The 12,573-nt window shown below is 41.7% G+C and overlaps 1 protein-coding gene across 1 annotated transcript; it reads right to left on the minus strand.

The window, feature by feature from the left end:
- Positions 1-765: 765 nt before the first annotated feature.
- On the minus strand, positions 766-11,403 carry LOC108238212 (transferrin receptor protein 1-like). The gene is made up of 17 exons (XM_017420158.3): positions 11,328-11,403; positions 8,985-9,214; positions 8,249-8,432; positions 7,935-8,160; positions 7,727-7,849; positions 7,486-7,581; positions 6,512-6,651; positions 6,270-6,421; positions 6,063-6,182; positions 5,830-5,915; positions 5,629-5,692; positions 5,437-5,504; positions 5,292-5,353; positions 5,068-5,161; positions 4,714-4,935; positions 2,360-2,518; positions 766-2,057 (listed from the first exon to the last, which is right to left on the minus strand). Exons 2-17 carry the CDS (start codon positions 9,172-9,174, stop codon positions 1,815-1,817), a joined length of 2,229 nt encoding a protein of 742 aa, XP_017275647.1. The 5' UTR covers positions 9,175-9,214; positions 11,328-11,403; the 3' UTR covers positions 766-1,814.
- Between the last annotated feature and the right edge of the window lie 1,170 nt (positions 11,404-12,573).

Below are 12,573 nucleotides of genomic sequence, written 5' to 3' on the forward strand. Positions count from 1 at the left end.
AAATACAATAGGCCTTCGCAGCGCTGTCGCTGCTCGGGCCTAATAAGAAGAATTCCACGAAATACAAGAGGCCTTCGCAGCGCTGTCGCTGCTCGGGCCTAATAATAAATTTAGGAGATGCTGAGCAGTTTCCACGTGCATTATTGTCATGTCGTTTTAGGATAAGTCGCTTATTTCATAGAAGCTTTCTCTCAGCTCATATTATTTACTTTGGCTCCATCATCTGGTCACATGTTGTCACTACAGATTTTCTTCGACATCAAGTTCAGATACCTCACTGAAGGTGCAGGCTTTGCCAGCATCATTACAGAACAACAGAAGCAAAATGAGAGGACAATAATAAAACTATTAGTGTGAAAAACCTGAGGACTGGTGCATTAATACTAAAAATATGTACAAAGAGATTTGAAACAGACTTGTGACTTTTACTGCAGTTGCAAAAAGAAAAAGTTAGGACGAATGACATGGATCGAGAGGGGAAATGAACAGCTTCTTTCAGATTTTTTAATCACAGTCTTTATTTGATCAATAAGCAACATAAACTAAGGTGAGTGAGAAACTGAAATGATTTGTTTAAAAAGGTCAGTCTTTCTCATTTTCTAAATCAAGTTTAAAATCAAAAGCTTTCTAGTTTTCACATGGATAGGAGTGAGAGGTGGGACACAGGAGACGTATATTAAAAGCTTCTCAAAATGTTCCTTTTATTGCTCAACAGTAATCAAAGGAATGAGTACGTGGGAGTTTGGCCTTTTTAATTGCCCACAGCTGGAAGGCAAAGGTGAATGATTTTGTTTTTCCCTGTGTCTGGATGTACCTGTTACCCAAATATCTCATGAACAACTGGGCGGATTTTACTGAAACTTTCAGAAAGTAAACTAAAACGGATTACCTTTTGTAGTCGGCCCAATTCAGGATGGATGCCACAAATCAACATTAGCCCTTTTGAAATGGCTATAAGTCAGTCAGTTTTACAGATGCTGGCCTTAAGTTTGTTGTAGTAGCTGAGAGTCATTTACAACATGTACTCTGACTGTGATGTTTCACGATATGAGGCATGAGGTTAAGCATTAGGCTATTTTCAAGGTTTGACCACACCAGTTACATCTCTGTCATCTCTTAACATAAGATGATCTTAGTCTAAAACTCTAACATGAAATGCAATGATGGCTTTAATTAGATTAAAGTTTATCCAAAGACCAGCAAGATCCTAAAGGTTAAGTTTAGTCCTGAGAGATGCAGAATCTCAGTGAAATTTTAAACATAGATGTAGTATATCTGAGTGTCATGAGATTTGGATGATGACAGAAACAATGAGATCCTGGATACAAGCAGCTGAAATGAGCTTCCTTCATAGGGTGGCCGGGCTCAGCCTTAGAGATAAGGTGAGGAGCTCTGTCATCTGGGAGGAGCTCGGAGAAGAGCCTCTGCTCCTTCATATTGAAAGGAATCAGCTGAGGTGGTTCAGGCATCTGATTAGGATACCTCCTGGATGCACCCCTTGAGAGGATTTTTGAGTATGTCCCACTGGGAAGAGACCTCAGGGAAGACCCAGAACTCCCTGGAGGGATTATATATCCTCTCTGGCCTGAAAACACCTTGGGATCCCCGAGGAGGAGCTGGAGAGTCCCTGTAGAGAGGGAGTTCTAGGTTTCTCTCCTGGACCTGTTGCCTCTGCGACCCAACCACAGATGAGGGGTGGAAGATGGATGGCTGGATGGATGGACTTAATTTGTTGGTGATGCCGCTACAAGCAGCCGTGACAGGACAGCTGCACTATGAAGAAGGGAGAGGAGTGAAGGGGGAAGTGGCCTTTTTTAGATTTCATCATTCAAAGCCCAAAAGTCCCCTGCTAGTGAGTTGGCACAGCCCTGGATGGTCAAAGTTGCCAGGGCAATCTGGTTGAGGAACAGGTTTGTGTCAGCATCAGGGTTGCCAATTCTGTGAGCATCAAGGGGGCTGGCAAGAGCTTTGAGGGTGTGGGAGCCTGAGCCCAGCAGGATGTGGCGGAAAGGGGTCTCTCTGGGAGAAATGTAGGGAGACAGGAAGTTCCTCTCCACCTGGAGAACATAAAGGAAATTTAGATTTAAATCTACTGAACTACTCTGTTGAATTAGTCTGTTAAGTCAGAAAACTGTTATATACATAATAGCCTACCTAAAAACATGCATATATTTTAGCATCATGTTCAGTCTCATCATACTGTTAGATCATTTTCGAGGAATGGAAGAAGAAAACAGACAATGGCTGTAGCAGTTAATTAAGATAGTGTTTCCTTTGCTAAGTGTACAAAGTCCATCATGTTAAGAACTGATCTTGTTTTATTATTTCAACACTAATCTCAGTGTTTAAGAAATTTTACCATCATGATGCGATCGTTGATGATACGACACATCTCTGTGTCCTCGAGGTCACTGTTCTGGATGTCCTTCAACAGGGAGAGAGAGGTGCGACTAAAGGAAGCTGTAGCTGCGATCAACCACTGCAATGTTGGGGTCTGGGGCAACAGCTGGGGCCAAGTCTGGAGGAACACACACAAACATGACAGAGAAAAATTGCTTTTTCTTTTTTTTAAACTGCCAATCCAACCATTTCTGCCTTCTAATCCAAGGTCAGGTGACTGAGGCATCAGGTCCAAGAGGGAAACCCAGCTGATCCTCCTTTCAAGCGACAAACTCCAGCTCTTCCTGGGGGATCTTTGGGTGCTCCTAAACCAGGAAGGTAATGTAATAGCTGTAGCAAGTTCTGGGTTTCCTCTGGAGTCTACTCCCAGTAGGATGTGACAGAAAATTCTCCTATGGGAGGTGACCAGGAAGAGTCCTAATCAAAACCCCAACTCACCTCAGCTGTGCCTTTTAAATGTGGAGAAGCACCCATCTCTACTCTGAGCATTTCTGGATGACAGAGATCCTCACTCTGTTTCTAAGACCCTCTTTAGAGGAAACCCATTTGAGCTTCTTGTATCAATAATCTTGTTCTTGTGGCTTTTGGTCATGATCCAAAGTTCATGACCAAAGGGGAGAGTTTAGACAAAGACAGATCAGTAAATAAAGAGCTTCACTTTTTTTTTTTTTTATTCAGCTCCTTTGATTCACACAGCGGTGTCTTGATATCTGTCTTTGTCTTGCGTTGACTTGTGAACAACACTGCATGATGTTTAGACTTCCTCCAGTTGAAGCTGAAATTGTCAACCCTATCACCACCCGTTCACTGCAACTGAAAGGGAGCGTTCTGCTTTTCTCAGGTTGACAACCATGGCCCCAGATTTAGAGGAGCAGACTGCCAACTCAGCCAAAAATGGCTGCAGTGCACACTGAAAGTCATGTTCTAAAGATGCCAACAGAGAAACGTGTTCTGCTCAAATGCAATCCTGACATTTTCAAACCAGACACTCTTCGCTCCAAAATTAAGATCCTATCCATGACCACCACAAAGAGGATCAGTGACAAAGGATGTGATCGTCCCATGGCAACCCCTTCAGAATCCCCAAGGGATGTTGTTGTAAGCCTTCTCAGGGTTCATAAACCACATCTGGACTGGGCAACCAAACTCTCTTGACCCCTTGAGCAACTGTGTGAAGGGTTTCATGACAAAAAACAGATTGCTCCTCCCGAATATGAAGTTCAGTAATCAATTGGAAAATCCTTTCTGATGCCTTAGAGTAAACCTTGCAAGGGAGACTGATCAGAGTGAATCCCAGTGGTTGGAATTTTCTGGTTTAAAAAGAATTGGAACCACCACCCCAGACTGTGACTCTACAGGAGTTGTCTCGGTCTTCCACGCAACACTGAAGTCTCACACAGACCCTTCAATATATCAGCACAAATTTTGTCCACCTTTGGCGCCCTGCTCTCGGGAATCTTTTTAACCAATTTAGCGACCTCTGCCAAGGTAATGGACTCGCCTTCCTGAGACTCCTCAGACTCTGTCACTGCAGTGGTGGACATGGTGGCTGGACTTAAGAGACTCCTAAAATAATCCTTTTTTTCCACTGGACAGTGTCTCACGTCTAAGTAAATCCGTTCTTCACTTAGACAAAGAAAGCCTGACATGGGCACTGTTTGTCTTTTCTGGGCTGAAACGTTTTTTAGAACATCTTTGAAGCCAACTGAAAACCTTTCCATGGCCTTTTGCCTTTCCATGTCCTAAAAGACAGTTATTTTTCTAACAGAAATCAAACTCCTGACCTAACTTTCTCTCCGTGCAGGAAGCAGACCCATGTGAAGGCAGCCTTCTCTGGATTCTTTGGGCTGAGGTCAGCTGAGGCCAGGAAGCCCACTCCCAGGCACCTGCTAGTGAACAGAACCCTGCAGCTCCAAGTGAACACCCCAGTTTCCAGGAACTTGCAATGTTGCTCCACTTGAGGTCTTTAAATTGCCCTTAGTCTGACTCCTCTCCTGGGATCAATTTGCCAATGGAGATCCTATCAGGGACAAACATTCCAGACAAGACTAACCCCATGACCATAAGGTACTTAAACTCCTCCACCTCACTAAGGTGGCAATTCTATGGAGGAGATTTTTCTGAATAAATAAAAGTAAAATTAAATTCTGTTTTCTGGGTACAGAATTTAAGTTAAAAAGCTAATGAAAAAAATAAATAAAATGGCACTAAAACGTGTGCATGGAAACTATTTCGAAACAAAAAATCATTCTTGATTGGAGGTAAAAAGTAGACGAAACAAAAACAATCTTGGCTTGAAAGATCGTGACTCACCCTCTGAACCTGCTTCGCTTTTAGGTTTATCTTCACCACATTAGAGCGGATGATCTTGTTGTACTTCATCAGGTCCATCTGCAGCAGGTGATCGTGAACCAGCCTCAGCGCTATCTGACCTGCAAACTGGCCTGCTGCTACAGCCAGCTGAGAAATCTGGCCAGATGTGGCGGCGTTCAGTTTCTCCTGGGTGTCCAGCATTGTGCCAAAGTACTGGTAGTCCTGAGAGGGAAACACGGGAAAGATGCATTATTTAAAGAAGCACCATGACACACACGGACTAATTGTACAAAGCGGTCATCAGTGGTAATAAATGGTAAATAAAAAGTACATTTGCAGTAAAGAAAGCCTTACTGAATTATTAGATGTGAATCTGAATGACATCGAGGGAATGCCAGAAAAGGCCAGGAAAGGATATGCAGCATTATCCATCTTCATTGTCTCCAGACTAAAACATTTTTTAAATGGGTGAAAATCAGAGAGTGAACAACAAGTGTAAAAGCTATGTGAATATTATATGTTCGGATGTGTTTGTGGAGAAATGTTTTGGTGTCAGTGTTATGGATAACTAGACTTACATATTTGACTCCCAGTTGTTCTTTGCAAATTGATTTAAAAGAGACCCATCCTTGTTTATCACCTACGAATAGAATGACTTTATGTGTGCTTTACATTAAATATATGAATGCTTAAAACATACTGAAAAATCTGCTGAAGCTTTACCTCGTTCAGAGTGTTTTCAATCAGTTTGTGCAACAAGGGACTGGCTGCTACTTTAAATCTATCCTGACCTAAAACAAAGAAAAGATTTATGTTTATTTGTTCAGAAAATTATATAATACATAGCCTTATAGTGTGTGTGTATTTATGAGATCCGGGGTGGCCCTGGGTGTTTCCAACTATGACTATGAGTACCTGTTACGATGCCATCCAGGTTAATGTAAGTAAAGGCTTTCATGCTGAGGGAAGACAAATATCCCTGCAAATCAAAAGTTAAAAACAATACAAGTGAGTGTGCAAATATCATTTACCATCATTTTTGTTGCTTGGAACAAAAAAAAAAATTAACTTGTAAAACTCTTATTTAAAAAAAAAAAAAAAGTCTTGCATTCTCACCTCCAGCCACTCGGTGGCACCAACACTTCCATATTCTCCAGCACTCCAGCTGGCAAACACAATGCTCCTCCTTGGTTTGAATCCATCTGTTGAGGTGGTTAACAGGTGTTTATTTGATCAGGAAAAAAACAACGATTTGTGCACCTTTTTCTATCTTCATACATAACATTCAGAGGGTACGGTCTTCAGTTATAGATACATGAGATGGACAGCATGATTTCAGTCCCGCTCACCATTCTTCACCATGTCTGAGATGGAGCGTGCCAGCTCAACGAGGACGCTGGTGCCAACAGTTGAAGCAGCAAAGCCCGGACCCCACGAGTCCCTCTGGGCACCAAGAACCACATATCGGTCTGAACACAGAGAGAGGACGTTAGCGTTCACACTGTCCTCAACACGCTCTGACTCATCTCCCTTATTAATATAACATTTCATCTTACCTGCATCCACAAAACCTTTGATGACCCCGAACACATTAATGATCTTCTTCTCAGTAGGAACATTGTTGACCTCCACAGTGATTGTATCGTTCTCGTGTCCCAGTTTGTTGTAACTTCCCCATTCTTCAGGTGGATTCTCACCTCCGAGCTGCCTGTGGGATGCAGACCGACACCGTTAGAGCCGAACAACTGAGTTTGTGACAAATATTTGAGGGTCAAATAGACGTTGATATCAGCCGTACCTCAGAATTCTGGTTGCCATGGCTTGTGTGATGGTCTGAGCCAGGATTTGTGGCAGGCCTGAAGACTCCACAGGAGGAAACTGGGTGTGGTTGAAGGAAGGAAAGCCTGGGGTGTAGGGATCCCCTGAGCCCAAATGGACCTGTGGGACAACAACAAGGGAGACGGCAAAACCTACTATTACACCAGGCTGCACTAGAATGGATTTTTAGGATGATGTAAGCAAACTAAGAAGAAGATTAAATTTTTTTTTTTGGGGGGGGGTACCATGTATCCATCTATATTTATTGTGGACAAGTTTCTAAAGTCAAGAATTTCTAAATAAATCGTTTAAACTCAAAATTTAGTTTGTAAACTCAGCAGACCATTAGAAGTTCGCCTAGAGTCCAGAAGAGGGCGCTTTAATATTAGCTTGAATACTGCATGGCCTGCTGGCTAATAGTGTTATAGGATTTTTGTTGCCACACCAAAACATAATTTTCAAAACTGCAACCACTGTTTGGATCCATTATTTAGATTTTCATTCAACCTGCTATTTCTAAATTATTTGGAGTAGCAGAATTAAAAAATTTATGTAATCAACAAATAAGTGGTATAAGGTAGATAATGTTCCGCTGTCCGTAAGTGATTATAATACAACTTTTCAAGTTGTCTATTAATAGACAACCACGTTAACTTCTTGTTTAAAGGGAAAATTATGAAAGATTTCCCCCTTTTCTATGCTTTTATGCAATCCTCAAAACTGAGAAGTGGAAGGTGTTTCGCTTTTTGATTTGCTAGTAATGCTTCCTTAAAACTCAGCATTAACGTGACTAATGCAATAATATAAAAAGTTCAAATGTTAAAGGAATGTCATGAGTTGTTCAACTGGGGAATCCAAATTGATCATTATTCAAACTTAGAAATCAGCCCTAATTTTAATCTTCAGTGCACTAAATCGTTTCACTAAGGATCAGTTTAAACTTGCTTCACTCACATGTCCATACAGATCAGTTTGATCTCCAAAAGAGTAATCCGTGGGGTCTGGGTAAATCAACACAGCAGAGGCGTTCATTTTGGCAGCATTGGCCACCTGGGAACATAACATGGGAAAAAATTAAATACAATAAACATTACAAATATATATATTTTTCTAAAAACAAAAATAATCAGGGTTGAAGACTTTTAGAGTAATTTTAAGGGAAAAAGCTCCAGTTTGTGTTTCTAAAGCCACCCACCTTCTCAGCTGGGCTGATCTTTCCGGCTCTGACCAGCATGACTCTGCCGTTCATGTTAACGCTCTTGTCCCGCAGCAACCTAAAGTCACCCTCCTGCCCGTAAGAGGCATACAGCGCTGCACCCTGGACACAGAACAACAACTTGGTTCGTTGCAGGCTTTATTCCAGTTCACTCGCTTTTCTCTCAGTCATTGAACTTGTTACTAACCGTCAGCGATCCAGTCTTGCTGTAGGACAGGAACCCCTTTGGACGCTCCTCTGGCCCATTCTTGTAAACTATCTTGTTAAATCCAGAAACTGGGGGGTCCTGAACCTTAATGAAGTGCTCGTCAGTCCAGATTTTCATGCCAAACTCCTTAAACTTCTGAAACACTTTGTCCCCCAGCATTTCATCTTCAGCACTACCGGCCCGGTGGCTGACTTTAGAAAACTCTCTGCAACAGAACACGAAGAAAAGTCAGTTTTACACCTGCAGAGCAAATACTGAGAGCTTTAAAGGAAGCAGGAGAGCTTTCGAATCACCTGAAGGCACCATCTAATTTAGGGGCTGTTAGTTTCTGAGCGAGGAGCTTTTTGACGTCATCCCAGTCCATCAGAGGAGCAGCACCGGTCTCACGGCCAACAGCTTCTTCAAAGGGGCGAACAGAGGGCGCGCAGACAGGAGCCACGTCTCTTTTCCGATGGGCCACGTAGCCAATCAAATACCCTGAAAGGATCATTGGATTCAGTTTAGGAGAAGCCACAAAAAGACAGCGATACTTAAAGTAATGACCTGAAGGAGGACATCATCTCAAGAACAGGTCAAATCTAAGAACTACAGCAAAACCACTTAGACAGAAGCGCAAAATCAACAGTCCATGACAAATCCTTACAATGAGCCTTGTATTTCATGAACAGCCTCTAGGAAATTGCATTTTACTAAATTACTTCTGCATACTTAACTCCAGTTACTACCCGTGTATGAAAACTTTGACTGAAAAGTCTCCCTTTGCAACACAGGGACAAAGTTATAGCTAAAGTGTGTTCTCAAAATTCCCTACTTAGAGTCTTTAACAGATTTCTTGTACATTTTTTTCTGTTTTAATTGTAAAAGCTTTAATGAAACCCTGGCATAGTTTGAATCCAGAAGTCTTGAATCATTCGTTTTATCAGGCTACATATGAACTGCCTGATACAAAATGGCTCGGGTTGGTTTAGAGCCACAGAAACGACAACAACAAAAAAAATGCTGAGTCTTAATTTAACACTTCCCTCTTACCAGTGACAAAGAAGATGAGGGTAGCAGCTGCCATGATGCAGAGGTTCTTGGGTGTGTATCCAGACTTTTTAATCACACTGACTTTGTCATCAGAGCTGAGACTGAGGTGGTCTCCAACACCGTTTCTCCTCTCCTCCTCATCCATGGCAGATAACAGCCTCATCTCCCCCTGGCTGTTGTCCCTTATCATGTTCTGGGCCGAGTTGAATTGTGCATAGGAGGGAGGCTCTCTATAAAAACAAATAAACTCAGGGTTAAGAATACAATATTTTAGGTTTTACCATCAAATTTCAATTAAAACAATTAAGTTCAAAGCTTGAACAAAATATCTAACTAAAAGGATTTTAGTTGCTACGGTGATTTGCAAAAATATTTACCCATTTGATAGTTTCTATCATGAAACTGCACACATACTTCAGATTAATCCATTTAACTACTTGACAAAATGGGCTAAATATTTCTGAAAATATAACACTGAAAGAGATTCTCAGTTGGACTGAGGTCTGAGCTTTGACTGAGCCATTCCAGGACATTTAACTGGTTCTCCTTAAACCACTGAGTGTGTCTTCAGCAGAGAGTTTAGGGTCATCGTCCTGCTGGAAGGTGGACCTCTGTCCCCGTCTCACATCCCTTGAAGACTCAAACAGGTTCCCTCTAGATTGTCTCTGTATTTTGCTCCATCTATCTTTCCTTCAGCTCAAACCAGTTTCCCAGTCCCTGCTGATGGAAAATCATCCCCACAGCACGATGCTACCACCACCATGCTTCTCTGTGTGGATGGTGCTCTCAGCATGATGACAGGTGGCAGGTTTGTGTCAGACATGGTGTTAACCTTGATGAAGAAAAGGCTCCATTTCAGTCTCACCTGACCACAGCACCTTCTTCCACATATGGAGAGTCTCTAATATGTCTTGGCAAACACCAAACAGTTTGTCTTGTTTTGTTTGTTTTTTTTCTTTTTCCTTTTAAGCAGTGACGTTTTCCTGGCTGCTCTTTCATAGGGCCTAATTTTGTGCAGTGTGCATCTTAAAGTGGTCTGTGGACGAAACTCCCACCTCTGCTGAAGAGCTGCTCAGTTTCATCAGCGTTTTCTTTGGCCTCTTGGTTGCTCCTCTGAATTTAGTTCCTCCTTGACCGCTGTGAGTTTTGGTGAACAACCCTCTCTTGGCAGGTTTGATGTGGTGAAATCATCTTTGCATACTGATTGCCCTCCACCAAAGGAGAAAGGGCAATTGTGTTTTTGCCCTTTCAAAATACCGTATGAACCACTGGACAGAGTTTAATTAGAGTCTCAGAAGGTAATCAACAAGTCTGTAACTGGTTAATTATTAGAGTCAGCCCAATTCAAGATGGTTGCCTCAAGTTGGAAACAAAAATGTCAGTTTTCCAGATTAAGAGGTAAATTTGGTGTGGTTGTAGATGAGAGTCATGCTCAACGCATCCTCTGAGTGCTAACAGTTCTCACAGGATCTCAAAATGCAGCATGGCATTGCACATAATGTCATTTGAAGTGATTGATCAGATTGGCTATAATTCCACCAGTTCTTGGCATGAGATGACTTCACTTAAAAACCTTTGACATGAAAGGCAGCAGGTGATGTGCCGTTCGTCAGGGAATACTAAGGCCTTCTTCTAATAATGGATTTAATAGAGCCCCGTGGGATGCTCAGGGTTTGGGATCATTTTTTTATGCTCCAACCCTGATTTGTTCTTCTCTGCAGCTTTGTCTTTGACCTACATGGAAAGTTCCTTGGTCTTCATGCTGTCACTTACTTATGCTTGGTGGTGTTGAACTGGTTTTGATTCTGTAGGAGCTCCTAATTTAACTTCAGTATTATTCAATATAGTATTTTTGTAGTATGTCCTTTACTTATTATTAAATTGAAATTTCATTTAAGTTCCAGCTCGTAAGGAATCAAAACAGAGACAATTCCAAGGGGGAATTAAGACTTTTGCAACCCGCTGTACATAAACAAGAACACCATTTTAGTCATATTTAATCTTTGTTTAGTCAGTTTTGATTAGCCAGATTTTGAAAGTTTCCATTCACTGTTTGAGCATTTCTTTGTTTGAACTATTTTTTTCTTATACGTTTCACTTTCCACCAAAACAGTGTCTGGCTTCTCTCCCCTCCTTTTTCTTTTTTTATCTCCCACTGTGTTTTGTCCTGCAGAAACAAGAAACTTGATTTGTTTTCTCATCTGACAAAGTCTTCTTTATGCCTTAGCAGATGGCAGACAGCTCAGGCAGAGACAATCTCTTGTTAGGCATAACTGAAAAACCAAACACATTGTTTTTTTAGGTAAATACTTAAAGTCAATCAGAAGAATAAAACACACTTACAGTCGTTGCTTTCTAAGAGGGAAGATCAGGAACACACACACACACAACTCTAAGCTGATCTAGGCAGGAAACGGACTCATTTCCTGTTTCCGTTTGTTTTTATGGTTTAAAGGAGGGGAAAAAAAGGATGTAGATCATGAGTTGTGCAGTTACGTCTGTGTCACTTTTTCTTTCTTACTTTCTTGCAGATTTCTGGAAGAGCTCCATGTTGTTTTATATTCTGACAGCCCATTTGCTGACTGGATGTTTGATCAGCTGCAGTAAAAATGACAACATCTGGCTTTAACTTTGCCAAGAGTAATGTTTGAGCAATCGGCAATGTTTACTCCACACCAGAGTGTGCTGCAGTTTAGTTTTTCACTTCTCACTGAATGTATGAGCTTAATTAGAGTTTATTAAATGGAAGCAATATAGGTTAAACAATTGTTAGACACTAAATGGGTCATTTTTTTGGATTCCCAGTGTACAGTCATGGGGAAATAATAGCCCACCCACAGTCAGTTTTGAAGTTTTAAGTATCAGAGTACAGTATAACGTTCCACAGTGAGAATGATTATTCACAAGTGGAAAAGATTTAAGACAGCTACCGATGTTCCCTGGAGTGGACGTCCAAGAAAATTCACCCTGAAGGTCAAATCGTGCCACACTCAGATAAATGAGCTCCATCTCAGACTCTACAGGCCTCAGTTAGCAGGTTAACGGTTAAGGTTCATGACAGGACCATCAGAAAAGGACTGAAGAAGTATGGCTTGTTGGAAGGGTTGTCAGAAGAAAACTTCTCCCCAAAACTATTGCAGCACAGCTTGAGCTTACAGAGCTGCATCTGCATGAACCACAAGACTTCTGGATCAATGTCCTTCAAACAGATGACGCCAAGGTAGACACGTTTACCCACAATGCACAGCAGCATGTTTGGACAAAACTAAACAGCATCTCAGCACAAACACCTCCCACCAGCTGTCAGCACGGTGGTGGAGGGCTGATGGTTTGGGCTCCTTGCAGTCAATGAGTCGACCATGAACTCAAAGGACTCTGGAGTCAAATGTGAGGCCATAGCAGCTAAAGCTTGGACCAAACTGGGTCATGATTCAACAGAACAATGATCCCAAACACAGCAGCTGATCTACAGCAGAACAGCTCAGAAAGAAAAGAACCAAGGAATTGTAATGGTCCAAGGTCTACACCTCTGCCTGCTTGTTTAAAATACGATGTTGTAAAAGGGTCAACATTCCTATTAAAGACCAGA

Source organism: Kryptolebias marmoratus, linkage group LG20 (assembly GCF_001649575.2).
Source record: "Kryptolebias marmoratus isolate JLee-2015 linkage group LG20, ASM164957v2, whole genome shotgun sequence".
Taxonomy (NCBI): domain Eukaryota; kingdom Metazoa; phylum Chordata; class Actinopteri; order Cyprinodontiformes; family Rivulidae; genus Kryptolebias; species Kryptolebias marmoratus.